The 16,511-nt window shown below is 45.5% G+C and overlaps 2 protein-coding genes across 2 annotated transcripts in view; one reads left to right on the top strand and one right to left on the bottom strand.

Moving 5' to 3' along the window:
* Positions 1–4,634: 4,634 nt before the first annotated feature.
* LOC145354770 (uncharacterized) lies at positions 4,635–7,057 on the bottom strand. Its single transcript, XM_080206246.1, has 2 exons — positions 6,935–7,057; positions 4,635–6,596 (listed from the first exon to the last, which is right to left on the bottom strand). The coding sequence occupies exon 2, from the start codon at positions 6,254–6,256 to the stop codon at positions 5,738–5,740; it is 519 nt and encodes a 172-aa protein (XP_080062372.1). The 5' UTR covers positions 6,257–6,596; positions 6,935–7,057; the 3' UTR covers positions 4,635–5,737.
* A 492-nt stretch (positions 7,058–7,549) lies between these two features.
* The window catches only part of LOC145354747 (uncharacterized), a 49,142-nt gene continuing 40,180 nt past the window's right edge, over positions 7,550–16,511 (top strand). Inside the window, exon 1 of the mRNA XM_080206194.1 lies at positions 7,550–8,801. Coding sequence (XP_080062320.1) covers positions 7,919–8,801 — 883 coding nt within the window. The 5' untranslated portion in view covers positions 7,550–7,918. The remainder of the gene's footprint in view (positions 8,802–16,511) is intronic.

Genomic DNA, 16,511 nt, shown 5'->3' with positions numbered 1-16,511 from the left:
TTACGCAAGGATATTTTGGCCTTGGAGGGAGTGCAGAGGAGGTTTACTAGGCTGATACCGGAGTTGAGGGGGTTGAGCTATAAGGAGAGGCTGAATAAACTAGGCTTGTACTCGTTAGAGTTTAGAAGAATGAGGGGAGATTTCATTGAGACGTATAAGATGATGAATGGGATGGATAGGATAGAGGTGGAGAGACTCTTCCCGCTCAGAAAGGACAGTAGGACTAGGGGGCACAGCCTCAAGATAAAGGGGGGGAGGTTTAGAACGGAGTTGAGGAGGAACTTCTTCACTCAAAGGGTGGTGAATCTCTGGAATTCTCTGCCCGTTGAAGTGGTGGAGGCTGCCGCGCTAAATATTTTTAAGACGCGGGTTGATGGGTTTTTGATAAGCGAGGGGATTAAGGGTTATGGGGAGAGGGCGGGAATGTGGAACTGAGCCACGACAGATCAACCATGATCTTATTGAATGGCGGTGCAGGCTCGAGGGGCTAGATGGCCTACTCCTGCTCCTATTTCTTATGTTCTTACAGCTAATGCCCTCCATCCAATGCAACATTCTGGTAAATCTTTTCTGTACCCTCTCCAAAGCCTCCACATCCTTCTGGTAGTGTGGCAACCAGAATTGAACACTATATTCCAAGTGCAGCCTCACTAAGGTTCTATAAAGCTGCAACATGACTTGCCAATTTTTAAACTCAATACCCCAGCCGATGAAGGCAAGCATGCCGTATGCCTTCTTGACTACCTTCTCCACCTGCATTGCCACTTTCAGTGACCTGTGTACCTGTACACCCAGATCCCTTTGCCTATCAATACTCTTAAGGGTTCTGCCATTTGCTGTATATTTCCTATCTGTATTAGATCTTCCAAACTGCATTACCTCACATTTGTCCGGATTAAACTCCATCTGCCATCTCTCTGCCCAAGTCTCCAACTGATCTATATCTTTCTGTATCCTCTGATGGTCCTCATCACTATTTGCTAATCCACCAACCTTTGTGTTGTGCACAAACTTACTAATCAAACCAGTTACATTTTCCTCCTCAAATCATTTATATATATTACAAACAGCAAAGGTCCCAGCACTGATCCCTGAGGAACATCACTTGTCACAGCCCTCCATTCAGAAACACACCCTTCCACTGCTACCTTCTGTCTTCTTTGACCGAGATGTGGAGATGCTGGTGTTGGACTGGGGTAAACACCCTAAGAAGTCTGACAACACCAGAACTTGGTTTGTTGACCAAGCCAGTTTTGTATCCACCTTCCATCCGGAGTAGTGCAGAGTGCGGAGATTCAGGTGAGAAGCTGAACTGGGAAAACAGTCGGGATTTAGAACAGTTTTCCCACCAATTCAGCACTTCTGGGAGAATCGCGGTCAATGTTTCACGTCCAATGTAAGTCTATTTCAGAACTAAAGAGAGGGAGAAATGTGATGGGTTTGATGCTGGTGAGAGAGGGGGGAGGGTCAGGTAGAACAAAAGGGAAAGTCAGGGGTTAGTTAGAGGGCGGGTGAGATTAAATGCCAAAAATGCCCTGGAACAAAAGGCAAATGGAGAGGTGATGATTATTGCAAAGAAACAAAGCAATTTTATCACTCAATTACTTTAATTGGATCCCCAATTACTTGCCCCACTTCCTGTTATCAGGAATACAATAGAATTGTTTCATATACAATCCCTTATTCATATAGTTTCAAATATTGAGGCTAATCAGAGCTTGAAGGTCTCTCTTGTCCATACATTTATCTTCATTGCACATCCTCTACGTACACAGCAATTAAACTTTTACATTTTACAGCAAATAAAACTCAGTCTTTCACTATAACTACCCACTCAATATTGATCCTTTAATTAATTCAATTAAGATTCACCATTTATTGAGTCATCTGTTACTGACATTTGGTTAATGTTGGGTAAATTCCTGGTACGTTAGAGAAATTTTAAATAACCAGAGGTTTAAATTACTAACAAAATACTAATAAATAAGGGAAATGACTTTAGATTAGGTTTACAAGCTAACAGGGGAACAATCTACGTAAGACACATGTAAACACGGAGAGATTTAACTAAGTGTGAGATTTGGACAAATATTTAAACATGTAGTTTGGATCTTTAAAAATATATTTTAGCTGTCTCATAGAACCCTACAGAGCAGAAACAGGCCCTTCAGCCCATCGAGTCTGCACCAAACACAATCCCACCCAGGCCCTACCCCCCATACCCCTACATATTATACCCACTAATCCTTCTAACCTACACATCCCTGGACACTAAGCGGCAATTTCTTAGCACGGCCTACCAACCTCACCAGCACATCTTTGGACCGTGGGAGGAAACCGGAGCACACACACGCAGACATGAGGTGAACATGCAAACTCCGCACAGACAGTGACCCGAGCTGGGAATCGAACCCAGGACCCTGGAGCTGTGAAGCAGCAGTGCTAACCCACTGTGCTACCGTGCCGCCCGTGCTGTCTGTTAAAGAATTCTGTACACTTTAGTCAAAGGCAGGTTGCCTCAAAGCCTAATGGGGCAACAGGCATATTGAGACAAACCACAATCTTTAGGACAATGAAATTACAGAATGTGTAAATTCTTATCAATAACGGTTACCAGCAGTAAGGTCTTCTCAGCCCCTTCATGAATAGGGTAGTTCAGATTGTGCAGATAAAGTAGACCTTCTCAGACTCCGTTATGAATACGATTGCTCACACTGTCCAGATAAGACAGGTGGTCTTAGAGGCCCTCATGAATAGAATTATTCATATTGACCACATAAGGTAGCCCTTTTCAGACAGAGGAATGTTCATCTGCCTTGTCTCGCCATTGACGCAGGCAAGAGTTGGTGGGAATCTTAACTTGGACCTTTTGTGGCCAAACGTTAGGGGTTGCTGAGCAACAGAGGGAGGAAGCAGCTGGACTTTATGGACCAATGAAACCCCATGAGGTCAAAGAATAAATGCAATCGACTAAAATATATGACAGGTATTAATTGTGATTGGTTTATATTGAAACTGACTGGATCATAACTAATGGAAGGTGGATAATGTTAACTTGAGAACGGTATAATTGACTTGTCTGATGTATTGTAACCTCAGAGTGGTGTTGGAATGCCCAAGGCTTTCTCTTGTAGTAAGGCACTGGACTGCCCAATGCTCATTCTCCCATCGATCGTTGGTTAATAAAGATACGTTTTTAACCGGGACACTGGCTTTTGTGAGTTTTTGTATTGGCTGAAGTTTTTGCTGATACCTAGCCTCCAGAGAACCCCACAACAGTTAATACAAGATACACTGGTTCAATAATATACTTGTGAAAGACAATAGATTTCTTTCTTCCTAATTTTGATCAGGTTGGACACTCAGCCTCATTCTTGAGCCAGACTTTGACAGAATATAATGTCCTCTAGCTGATCAAAATGATTGAAGAATTCCTTAGTTTGGACAACTTCTGCTTGCTCAGCAGTGTCCAGAGGCTTTAGATTTATTGTATAAAGATCTCATCACGTTAGTGTTTATTACGGCTTCCTTGACCTTGTACTTTTAACTGTGAATACAAATGAAAGTAATAATTTTCATTTCTGAGATACCGCTAGTTTCCTACACGACAAACACCACACTTCAAAAGAATTTGGCTGTAAAATACTCCCAAAATCTTGTGGTCATGCAAGGAGGTGTAGAAACGTAATTTCTTTTTAGGAATAGTCCCCCAATGTGGATATATCACACTCAGTCCACTCACGGAGATCATTATTAAAGACTGAGTCTTAATTTTGAGTAACAACCATGTCTTTCACTCTGTTTCCAAATCCCCCGTGAAAATCCAAACACAATATATTATGAAATGATTTGTTTTAAAACAGAACGAGTTGTTGTGATTTGGAATTCACTGCCAGAAAAAGATGCAGGAAGAAAATTGAACTGTATTTTTTCAAAAGGGAACTGTACAAATTTGAAATGAAAATTGGAATTAATGGAAGAGCTTGTTCTAAGGGATATCATGGGTTTAATGGGTGGAATGGCCTCCTTCTCTGCTCAGTTTGCATTTGAAGGAAGTGGTAAATATCTGGATCTCACTTCCTATGAGGGTGAGAGAAACTGAGATGATGGAATGTTTCCAAGAGGAAATTGGATGGGCACTTGAGGGAAATAAACCTACAGAGATAGAACGATAATGGTTTGATTCACAGTGAACCAGCATGGACTTAATGGGCCGAATGGCACCATTCCCAACTGATCTAAAGAGAGTGTCACCTGATGGGTCTCCATAAAGCAAATGAAGGCAGCAGCAAAGGCTGATGGTTAAAAGAGCTAACTCTGTATCAGGCTGGCAGGCAGAAGGGTTCTTCAGTGTAGAATGGGCACAGGAGCTGATCGGATGGTGCCTCTCACTCTGCCTCAAGCAGACATTGAGTAAACACAGACCCCTGTGTGTTGTTGCTCCTGAGGGAAATGCCACCCCCTGAAACAGGCACAACTCCCTCAGCTACTGTAACTACAAGACAGTGATTGATTAGTGCCTGTGGTGTGAATGTGTGACTGAAAGCACATTTCAGCTAGTGAGAACCCGATCAGAAGAAGACAAAGGGGTTTTGCCAGTGTTAATCTGCAGGAACAAACAACGCGCAAAGGTCCCCCGAGTCCAGGACTCAGAGATAGTGGAACAAAAGCCAGAGAGCCTGATCAACTCGCCTCACCTTATAATGAGTATTATTTGAGTTCAAGCTGTGAGTTCTGTGCTTTGTTTTAATCAGTAATTTAGCAAGTTTTGAGTAAAAAGGTAGTTCAAGTGTTCATTGAGTATTTGAAGATCATTAGCTTTCCAGCAAGTTAAGAAAAGAATAATTCATGTTCACTGAATACTTTTCTTTAACCTTAATAAAGATGGAGTTATACAAAATATTCTGTGTCAGCATTTTGTTGTCCACCACATTGGTTGTTACCCTAATCTGGGGGTCAACAAGAGGAATTTTAGCTGCTCCATTCTCTCCCACTCACTGAAGTCCCTCATCCCTGGAACCATTCTCGTAAATCTCCTCTGCACTCTAAGAACTTCACGTCTTGTCTGAAGTGTGGAGCCCATATATAGGGTTCCATTCTAAAGGGATAGAATTGAAACGCAGGGAAGCTGTGATCAACTTGGTTCGGACCAGGGTTAGACTGCACTGGGAGCATCGTCAACATTTGTGATCTCCATTTAGAAAAAGGAAATAGAGGCACTGGAGAAGGGGCAACAAAGATTCACAAGAATAATCCCAGAACTGAGAGCATTTCACCCTTAGGAAAGGTTGAGGCAGCTTTCCTCTAGAAAAGAGAAGACTAAAGGGTGATCTGATTGAAGTCTTTAAGATTATGAAGGGGTTCAAATATAAAATTGGGATTTCAAGAGAAATCTCTTTACCCAGTGAGTGGTGAGAATGTGGAACTCACTACCACAGCGAGTGGTTGAGTTGAGGTAAACAGCATGAAGACATTGAAGGGGAAGTTAGATACCTACATGAGGGAGAAAGGAATAGAAGGATTTGCTGATGGGGGAGATGAAGAGGAGTGGGTGGAGGCTCATGTGGAGCATAAATACTGACACAGACCAATTGAGCCGACTGGTCTGGCCCTGTGCTGGAGACTCAATGGAACAGAGACAAATGTATTTGTTTTAGATCCACCTGTAGTGGTAGGAAAAACACTGTTTACTCTCCAGGATTAAATAAACATCCTTCATCAGCTTTTGTGGATCATTTCAGTGGAAATGTGCTCTCCCAGGCTCAAAGAGCATCAGCCCACAAAGTCGTGAGACCGGCCAGTCCAACAGAAAGAAACCCTCCGACCCTCCCACTTCACCCACTGTCAGAACGAACGTGGTTCCATCCTGGATGAGATTAGCAGCAGCAAAAACATCTGAGTCCAACCCCGGAAATTGCTTGTGAACTTGCTGGTGGTGTGTTCGCATGTTCGATAATTGAGCAAATCCCTTCCCACAATCAGAGCAGGTGAACGGCCTCTCCCCGGTGTGAACTCGTTGGTGTCTCTGCAGAGTGGATAACTGAGTGAATCCCTTCCCACAATCAGAGCAGGTAAACGGTCTCTCCCCGGTGTGAGCTCGCTGGTGTCTCAGCAGGTGGGACGAACAGGTGAATCCCTTTCCACACACACGGCAGCTGAACGGTCTCTCTCCAGTGTGAATGCGTCGGTGAATCTCGAGCTGAGATGGGACTCTGAATCCCTTCCCACAGTCCCCACATTTCCATGGTTTCACCATAGTTTATTTTTAAAAATTAAAAGTGATGCTGGTGTCCACAGACAGAATGGGGGTATGGTCTTGCCCCTGCTGCGAATACTGTGATATATTTTCAGGCTGCGTTAACTGCTTACAGCTCTTTCCACAGTCATTGCACTGGAACACTTGGGAGTGGGTCTCGGTGCTTTTCCAGTCACACTAATGTTTAAAGCCTTCTGAAGCAGAGAGAACAGAGAAACAATTCTCGTTCTACATTCAAAGGCTGATGCTATTAAGTGCTGATGAATTGAGTGACTCTGTCAGATGTTGATGTGGTGTTTGCTTTGAGATTTCTGTCTGTAAATCCTCACCTTATGATAGCCTGTAAGATGAATTTACAAAAGTCATCACTGTCAGTGCAGGATAGAAATCCAGAACAGACAATTCTAGTTTCTATGGAACAGTCTTTCCTCTCTCCAAAAGCTGTAAATCTCCATCCCACACACTCTCCCTCCATTCTCACTCTGCTGGATCTAATATTCACCCTCCCAATTCTCCTGAAGGTGCTGATTGAGGCTGATTGACAGATCCATGCTCACTGCTTCCTGTCCTGGACACAGAGAGCTGAGAATCTCCATGCAGGCTGCCAGACAGATCTCTGTCTCTGTGACTGGATTAACAATTTTCTCCCAGAATGAAAAAAAGGAGTGTTTTACTTACAGATGTTGGAGACAGGAGGGAGTTTCAGTCAGAAAATTAATCTTCTGTCACCTTGATTGTAGGACAAAGTACTTCCGGTCCTCCAAATCTTCCCCCTTGCCAACACCTCAGCATTGAGGTCAGACTCTCCCCCATGCGCATGCGCATGCGCAGCCCCTTCTCCCAAGCGCATGCGCACCTTCCCTTCTCCCAAGCGCATGCGCACCTTCCCTTCTCCCATTCACACGCGCAGTTTCCCTTCTCCCACGCACATGCGCAGCTTCCCTTCTCCTAAGCACATGATGTTGGACTGGGGTAAACACAGTAAAAATAAATCGGTTGGACTAAAACTTGGTGTTGTCAGACTTTTTACTGTGTTTCCCCAAGCACATGCGCAGCTTCCCCTCTCCCTTGCACATGCGCATTCCCGGGCCCGTGGGGGGAGTCCACCAAGCGGCTTCTCGCTCTGGGCGGAGCCGCCAGCCGGTTGCCCTGGAAACCTTGGCTCCAGGAGAGCGGAGAAACGGGTGGGGGGGCGGGGCTCTGGAACCCGGAGACGTCACCGTGGAGCAGGGCGATTCCGATTGGCTGATTCCGCGGCGCTCGGTTATGAGGTCACAACGCGGAAATGGTCAATGAGCTTCAGGTTAAACCTTCCTCCTCTGAGCAACATCTGGGAGGGAATCAGTGTCTCCCCCTTTCCATTTCTATTCTCATTCTGGGGGGAAACTGGGGACTTGCAGCAACTGAAGGGAAAGGAACTGAATCCAGGGAGGGAGCAGACTCTGGAAAGGTTGCTGTGGCTTCTTTCTCTCTGTCTCTTAAAGACATTGTGACTCCTGAGTGAGAGTGTTCCAGTGCAGTGAGTGTGGAAAAAGCTTTAACCGGTTACACAACCTGAAAATACAGCACAGCATTCACAGTGGGGAGAGACTGTACCCGTGTTCTGGGTGAGATTTAACTGATTCTCCAACCAGCAGAGACACAAGGAAGGACTCTCACACCATGAAAAAACCATGGAAATGTGCAGACTGTGGAAAAAGATTCAAATCTCCAACTGCGCTGGAGATTCATCGACGCATTCACACGGGAGAGAGGTCGTTCACCTGCTCTGAGTGTGGGAAGGCGTTCACTCAGTCAGCCCACCTATTGACCCACCAGCAAGTTCACACCGGAGAGAGGCCATTCTCCTGCTCTGAATGTGGGAAAGGATTCACTCGCTCCTCCAACCTTCTGAGACACCAGCTGGTTCACACTGGTGAGAAACCATTCACTTGCAAGGATTGTGGGAAAGGATTCACTCAGTTATCGAACTTGATGCGGCACCGTGTCACTCATTTGAGCGACAAATCTCCCACGTTGTCTGACTCTGGAAGCAGCTGCAAAAACCCTCAAGATCAGAAGATCCACCAACGCGTTCACGCTGAACAGAGACTGTTCAGCTGTTCTCATTGTGCAATGAGATTTAGAACGTCATCACAACTGCTGAGACACCAGCGGAGTCACACTGGGGAGAGGCCGTACAGTTGTCCAGAGTGTGAGAAGGGATTCACTCAGTTATGCAACCTGCAGATCCACCAACGAGTTCACTCAGGTGAGAGGCCTTTCACCTGTTCAGTGTGTGGGAAGGGATTCACTCAGCTATCCCATATGCTGCGACACCAAGTCACTCACACCAACGAGAGACCTTTTAAATGCACTAACTGTGGGAGCAGCTTCAAAAGCTCTCAGGACCTGATGATCCACCAGCGCACTCACACTGAGGAGAGACCGTTCAGCTGCTCTCAGTGTGAGAAGCAGTTTATAACATCATTCAAACTACGGATGCACCAGCGAACTCACACTGGGGAGCGACCATTTACTTGTTGTGAGTGCGGGAAGGGATTCAGTCAGTTATCTAACCTGCGGAGACACCGGCGAGTTCACAAGTGATGACTGGGGTTGGATTCTGCTGTTATTGCTGCTGTTAATCACATCCAGGACTGAACCATGTTCATTCTGACAGTGGGTGAAGTGGGAGGCTTTCTTTCTGCTGGACTGGCCGGCCTCAGATCTTTGCTTCTAATGGGTTGATGCTTCTTGAGTCCCAGTTAAATGTGTTTCTGCTGTTCATTTTAACAATTTGCTGTGATAAATTCCACATTAAATCCACTCAGGAAATGTGGGCAGTGGAGGAAGTGCAACAGTATTCACACAAATAATCCTAAAACTGAATGGAGGTGTTGACAGTGCTCCCGGTATAGTCTAACTCTGTTCTCAACAAGTTGAACATAACCTCCCTGCTTTTCAATGCTATCCCTTTAGAATGGAACCCTGTATATGGGCCCCACACTTTAGGAAAGATGTGAAGTAGAGCGGGCGCGGAGGAGATTTACGAAAATGGCTCCAGGGATGAGGGGCTTCAGTGAACTGGAGAGACTGGAGCAGCTGAAATTTCTGTCTACAGATCAGACAGGCATTACGACAGAGAGGTGGCCATTCAGCCCATTTATTACAGTTGGCTCTCACGAGATTCATTTCCTTTGCCCCATTCTTTTCCTGTAGCTTGGCAAGTTTACTTTCACAAAATGACACTCCACTGTGTTTTTGAAATTGTTTATTGTCTCCACTCCGTCCAGACTCAGAAGTGCCGAGTTACAGATCGTTACTGTGTAAAATGATTCTTCCTTGCGTTCCCCTCCTCCACACCTCTTTCCCCAAACCTTCAATCTGTGTCCCTCTCATCTTTGTCCCATCAGCTAATGGGAACAGCTTTTCTTTGTCTAAACCTGTCAGAATCTTGTCCACCTCGCTCAAATCTCCCCTCGACCTCCTTTGCTCCAAGGAGAACAAGCCCAGTTTCTCCAACCTAACCTTGCTGTTAAAATCCCTCATCTCTGGAACATAGGAACTGGAAGCAGGAGTAGGCCACTCATTATGATCATGGCTGATCATTAAGTTCAAAATCCTGATCCCAACTTCTCCCCTATATAGAACATATATATATATAGCACAGTATAGGCTTTTCGACCCTCAATGTTGCGCCGACCAGTGGAACCAATCTAATGACCCTCTAACCTAAACTATTCCAATGTTATCCATATGCCTATCCACTGACCATTTGAACGCCCTTAAAGTTGGCGAGTCCACAACTGCTGCAGGCAGGGCATTCCACGCCCTTACTACCCTCTGAGTAAAGAACCTACCTCTGACATCCGTCCTATAATTACCACCCCTTAATTTAAAGCTATGTCCCCTCGTGTTAGCCATCACCATCCGAGGTAAAAGGCTCTCACTGTCCACCCTATCTAACCCTCTGATCATCTTGTATGCCTCAATTAGGTCACCTCTTAACCTCCTTCTCTTGAATGAAAATAACCTCAAGTCCCTCAGCCTTTCCTCATCAGATCTTCCCACCATACCAGGCTGGTAAACCTCCTCTGCACCCTTTCCAATGCCTCCAAATCTTTCTTTTAATGCGGCAACCAGAACTGTACGCAATACTCCAAGTGCGGCCACACCAGAGTTTTGTACAGTTGCAACATGACCTCACGGCTCCGAAATTGGATCTCTTGATCCTTTTAGTCCCAAAATCTACATGTAATATCTTTTTGAAATCACACAATGTTTTGAACTCAACTATGTTTTGTGGTAGTGAATTCCACACATTGACCATTCTCTGGGTGAAGAAATTTCTCCGCACCTCAATTCTAAAAGGTTTACCCCTTATCTTCAAACTATGACTCTTAGCTCTGGACTCCCCTACCATTAGGAACATTCTTTCTGTATCTACCCTGTCTAAACCTGCTAGAATTTTCTAAGTTTCCATGAGATCTGCTAAACTCCAGTGAATATAATCCTAAACGACTTAGTCTCTATCCTGGGAAGTCGCCTCGACAGCCTCTCAAAAAAGCCGAACATCCTTCCTACAATGTGGTGACCCAGAACTGGACTGAATTCTCTAGTTCTGGGCCCATCCAGAGCTTTAGAAAGGTTCTACATAATTTCCCTGCTTTTGTTCTCAATCCCTGCATTTTTTAAGCTCAAGATTCCAAACAGGGAATATCCGACCGTTTTCTGTTTGAACATAAGACATTCTTAAAATGTCTGAAGAAGTTTTTGACCAATGAAGGAACACAAAAGAAGAACTTGCCCTCTCCAGAAGAGAATCTAAACTGTTTGAGCCTGGGAAATGGAGCTGAACGAGAAGAAGATGGTTTCGATGTGGAGTCGATCGGGACATTCTCTTTGGATTGAAACGACGGCGAAACTCCAAGAAAATAAGGTGAACTCTGAACAGTTTTCGGAACTGAACTGAAAAGTTCACGTCTGAACAGCAGTGAGGACTTTCCTCTCGCGGAAGCTTTGGACCGTAAGAGGAAATCTTTCAGAAAACACAGCCAGCAGCGAAATTTTCCATTTTCGATGGACTGCGATTCCTGGAAATGGAATTCAGCTGTTAGCAAGAGAGACGGGTGAATGTGAAGGGGACAAAAGGGAGGGATTATTTGCACTGCCTGGGAGGGTGGTAGAGGTGGGGGGCTGCCTCACATCCTGGATAAGTACTTGGCACGCCGTAACATTCAAGGCTGTGGGCCAAGTGCTGACAAGTGAGGTTAGGTGGGGAGGTCAGGGCGTTTCGTGTATCGGTGCAGACTCGATGGGCCTCTTCTGCACTCTGGCATTCTCTGATTCTGTAATTATTGCAGGTTATGAGATAGTTAAACCCAGGAAAATGTTGGAGCAGGCCCCTCAAGCCTGCTACCCCACTTGATAAGATCATGGCTGTTAAGATACACAGCATGTTATAGATTGTAATATTACAAATGGGATATTACGAGGGTTATAGACTTTCATTCCTTCCTGGGGGAAGATGTTGGGAATATCTAGTTTCATAATTCATGTTTTAGAAATGTAACTTTTAGTTGGGGAAGTGTATTTTTGTTTAAATGGGTGGCACAGTGGTTAGCACTGCTGCCCCACAGCGCCAGAGACACAGGTTCGATTCCTGGCTTGGGTTGAGTTTGCATGTTCTCCCCGTGTCTGCCTGGGTTTCCTTCGGGTGCTCCGGTTCCCTCTCACGTTCTGAAAGACCTGCTGGTGAGGCGCATTGACCCAGACGGGAGCGTGGCGACCAGGGGAATTTTACAATAACTTCATTGCAGCGTAATGAAGGCCTTACTTGTGACTCTGAATGGAAAAGCTGGATTGAGGATCTAATGAAGACACATAAGAACATAAGAAATAGGAGCAGGAGTAGGCCATCTAGCCCCTCGAGCCTGCCCTGCCATTCAATAAGATCATGGCTGATCTGTCGTGTCTCAGTTCCACATTCCCGCCCTCTCCCCATAACCCTTAATCCCCTCTCATCAAAAACCCATCAACCCACATCTTAAAAATATTTAGCGAGGCAGCCTCCACCACTTCAACGGGCAGAGAATTCCAGAGATTCACCACCCTTTGAGTGAAGAAGTTCTTCCTCAACTCCATTCTAAACCGCCCCCCCTTTATCTTGAGGCTGTGCCCCCCTAGTCCTACTGTCCTTTCTGAGCGGGAAGAGTCTCTCCACCTCTATCCTATCCATCCCATTCATCATCTTATATGTCTCAATGAGATCTCCCCTCATTCTTCTAAACTCGAACGAGTACAAGCCTAGTTGATTCAGCCTCTCCTCATAGTTCAACCCCCTCAACTCCAGCATCAGCCTAGTAAACCTCCTCTGCACTCCCTCCGAGGCCAAAATATCCTTGCGCAGGTGCGGCGACCAAAACTGCACACAGTACTCCAGCTGCGGCCTCACCAATGCCCTATACAGCTGCAGCAAGACCTCCCTACTTTTATATTCAATCCCCCTCGCTATGAAGGCCAGCACCCCATTCGCCTTCCTGACCACCTGCTGCACCTGCAGACTGGGTTTTTGCGACTCATGCACAAGGACCCCCAGGTCCCTCTGCACAGTCGCCTGCTGCACGCTCAGGGAATTAAAGCTGTGGGCCCTTACTGACTGAAGAAGTCAAAGCTGGAAGGATGAGAACTGGAGAAGGGCAGCTGGGCTTTTTTAGACATTGGCTCTGGTAATTATTGTCTTTGTTAGAGAGCAGAATTCTTCATGCAAACCTCAGGGTCACAAGGTTTGGCTTTGAAGCTAAAAGTCGATTAATTTAAACATCTGTTGGACATCCCAGCTAGTGTGTTACCATGGGGATTAATGATTCAGAGTAGAGCCTTGGTTGGAATTCTCACAGAGAGCGGGCAGTCTGCAGTTAGCCTGGAAGCTGTTAGCCGTGGGACCAGGAGCTGTGAGCCAGCCGTGGGACCAGGAGCTGTGAGCCAGCCGTGGGACCAGGAGCTGTGAGCCAGCCGTGGGACCAGGAGCTGTGAGCCAGCCGTGGGACCAGGAGCTGTGAAGCCCAGGTCTGGACTGAGGAGCTCACAGTTTTGAGATTGTAAAAGAAAGTTGGAGGGTTGGCCAGCTAATGGAAGGATCCATTAAAGTCCCATAAAACCTTGGAGAATAGCTAGAATATGGAGTAGAATTAAAATGAATTTTGACATACTGATCAGAGTTGACAGCATAATTTGTTATAAACGATAGTTTGTAGCGCTGGTTTTTAATTTTTTTTCTTTTATATATAAAGTTTATTTTGTTTATTGCATGGAATCTTCAGGAGAATTAAAGTGAATTCCGGGGAGCTTTGACATACCTTTAGGATGGTCTCAGGAGTAGAAGTGAATTAGCCTTCAAAATATTAAGTATCCAGGAACTCTTGGAGGGAAAAGTTAAAAATGTGGGACAGAGTTTAACGCGAACGTAAGAACTAGGAGCAGGAGATCTGGCCCCTCGAGCCTGCTCCGCCATTCAATAAGATCATGGCTGATCTCTTTGTGGATTCAGCTCCACTTACTGCCTGCTCACCATAACCCTTAATTCCTTTACTGTTCAAAAATTTATCTATCTTTGCCTTAAAATCAATGAGGCAGCCTCACTGGGCAGGGAATTCCACAGAGTCACAACCCTTTGTGTGAAGAAGTTCCCCCTTATTTTAAGGCTATGCCCCCTAGTTCTAGTTTCACCCACCAGTGGAAACAACCTCCCTTTTTCTATTTTATCTATTCCCTTCATAATCTTATATGTTTCTATAAGAACTCCCCTCATTCTCCTGAATTTCAATGACTATAGTCCCAAACTAGAAGCCTAGTTTAAAGCGTAACACTTCATGAACTGTAGTGTTAAGTTGGATGCTGTTTTTTTTAATTTTGTTTTATATAAACAGTAAAGTTTGTTTAAAAACTTGGAAGCTCGTAACGTTTCAGTTAATCATTGAGTGTTTGAAGTTTTCTTTAAACGTTAATGGTCCCGATATTTCAAAGCAAATCAAAGATGAAAATATATGATTTTCCTTATTTAGTACAAAGATTACATTATCTTCTTCTAGAATCCTCAATCATTTCTTAGTTCTTTAAGTGAAACAATCTTAAGCGCTGACTTAAAATAGATCTAATTGTTGTCCCTTCATGAACAGAATGTTCATGTTTTCACGTCTCCAAACTTGTCATTAACAAATTTCACTCCACTATCAGTCAGAACTTACCTGATGACCCAGAGCCAGTCCCTGTCTATTTCTGCGTGACTTGATCTGGAATCACCGTTTTGTCTTGCTTGTATTTCTGGAGAAAGATGAAATCGGGTCACCGGGTCTATCAAGTGTAGAATGAAAAGATTTCTGTCTCTGTCCCACATCCTTAGATGTGGAGATGCCGGCGTTGGACTGGGGTAAACACTGGGGTAAGAAGTGTCACAACACCAGGTTAAAATCCAACAGGTTTATTTGATAGTAAACCCTCAAGCTTTCGGAAACTCTGTTCCTTCGTCAGGTGAGTGGATCACAAACAGGGCATATAGAGGCACACGCAGTTTACAGGATACTGTTTAGAATGCACGTCTTTACAGCTAACCTGCTATTCAAGTCTTAAAGGTATAGACAATGTGAGTGGAGAGAGCATTAAGCATAGGTTAAAGAGACGTGTATTGTCTCCAGACAGGACAGTAAGTGAGATTTTGCAAGCCCAGGTAAGTCACGGGGATTACAGATAGTGCGAGATGAACCCAAGATCCCGGTTGAGGCCGTCCTCATTGTGCGGAACTTGGGTATCAGTCTCTGTTCAGCGACTCTGCGCTGTCGTGTGTTGTGAAGGCCGCCTTGGAGAACGCTTACCCAAAGGTCAGGGGCTGAATGCCCGTGACCACTGAAGTGTTCGCCAACAGGAAGAGAACAGTCTTGCCTGGTGATTGTCGAGCGGTGTTCATTCATCCGTTGTCGTAGCGTCGAGAGCAGAAACAATAACAGCAGATTCCAACCCCTGTGTTATCCTTAGAATCATAGAACCCTACAGTGCAGAAAGAGGCCCTTCAGCCCATCGAGTCTGCACAATCCCACCCAGGCCCTACCCCCATATCCCTACTCATTTACCCACTAATCCCTCTAACCTACACAGCCCTGGACACTAAGGGGCAATTTCTTAGCACGGCCAATCAACCTAACCCACACATCTTTGGGCTGTGGGAGGAAACCGGAGCACCCGGAGGAAACCCACGCAGACACGAGGAGAATGTGCAAACTCCACACAGACAGTGACCCGAGCCGGGAATCGAACCTGGAGCTGTGAACAAAGAACAACAACAGCCCGGGAAGCAGGCCCTTCGGCCCAACGAGCCCGCGCTGCCATTTTAACATTACCAGTGCACCCTCCACCCTTATCTATGCTTATGGCATTCCACATTGAGGAAAACTAATTTAGGGACAATTTATTACCTCCAATCAGCCCAATAGCACATCTTTGGGCTGTGGGAGAAAACCGGAGCACCCGGAGGAAACCCACGCAGACACGAGGAGAATGTGCAAACTCCACACAGACAGTGACCCGAGCCGGGAATCGAACCTGGAGCTGTGAACAAAGAACAACAACAACCCGGGAAGCAGGCCCTTCGGCCCAACGAGCCCGCGCTGCCATTTTAACATTACCAGTGCACCCTCCACCCTTATCTATGCTTATGGCATTCCACACTGAGGAAAACTAATTTAGGGACAATTTATTACCTCCAATCAGCCTAATAGCACATCTTTGGGGTGTGGGAGGAAACCGGAGCACTCGGAGAAAACCCACGCAAGCACGGGGAGAATGCGCAAACTCCCACAGACACCGGCCCAAATCCATGTGTCTGCACAGCAATCAGTGATAGTCACTGAGCTGTCGTCTTGCCCAGTATCTGGTCCAGTTTAAGCACACACTAACGACATGAAGTACTAGGTTATTCTCGAACATCCAAGAGCAGCCCTAGTACGACCCATCGCGTGTATGCCCCTCGTTGGACAACAAGGCGGACCGACTTAAAACCTGTGAATTAAAAGAGAAAAACGTTAGTATCATTCCACATCCTTATACATTACCAGGGACATCCCAATGCTACTGAACCTTATTTAAAACAATCTCCTATATCCTTCCATCTCCAATCCACTCATGTCCCTGTCAAAGTAACTCTTAAACAACTCCAGCGTGCCTGCCTCCACCACCTTACTTGGCAGAGCATTCCATACCCCCACTACCCTCTGTGTGAAAA

Source organism: Carcharhinus amblyrhynchos, chromosome 18 (genome assembly GCF_965287045.1).
Source record: "Carcharhinus amblyrhynchos chromosome 18, sCarAmb.v2.hapA, whole genome shotgun sequence".
In the NCBI taxonomy this organism is placed as follows: domain Eukaryota; kingdom Metazoa; phylum Chordata; class Chondrichthyes; order Carcharhiniformes; family Carcharhinidae; genus Carcharhinus; species Carcharhinus amblyrhynchos.
The sequence above is the reverse complement of the archived record's forward strand: the minus strand, read 5'-3'. Positions and strand labels throughout refer to the sequence as shown.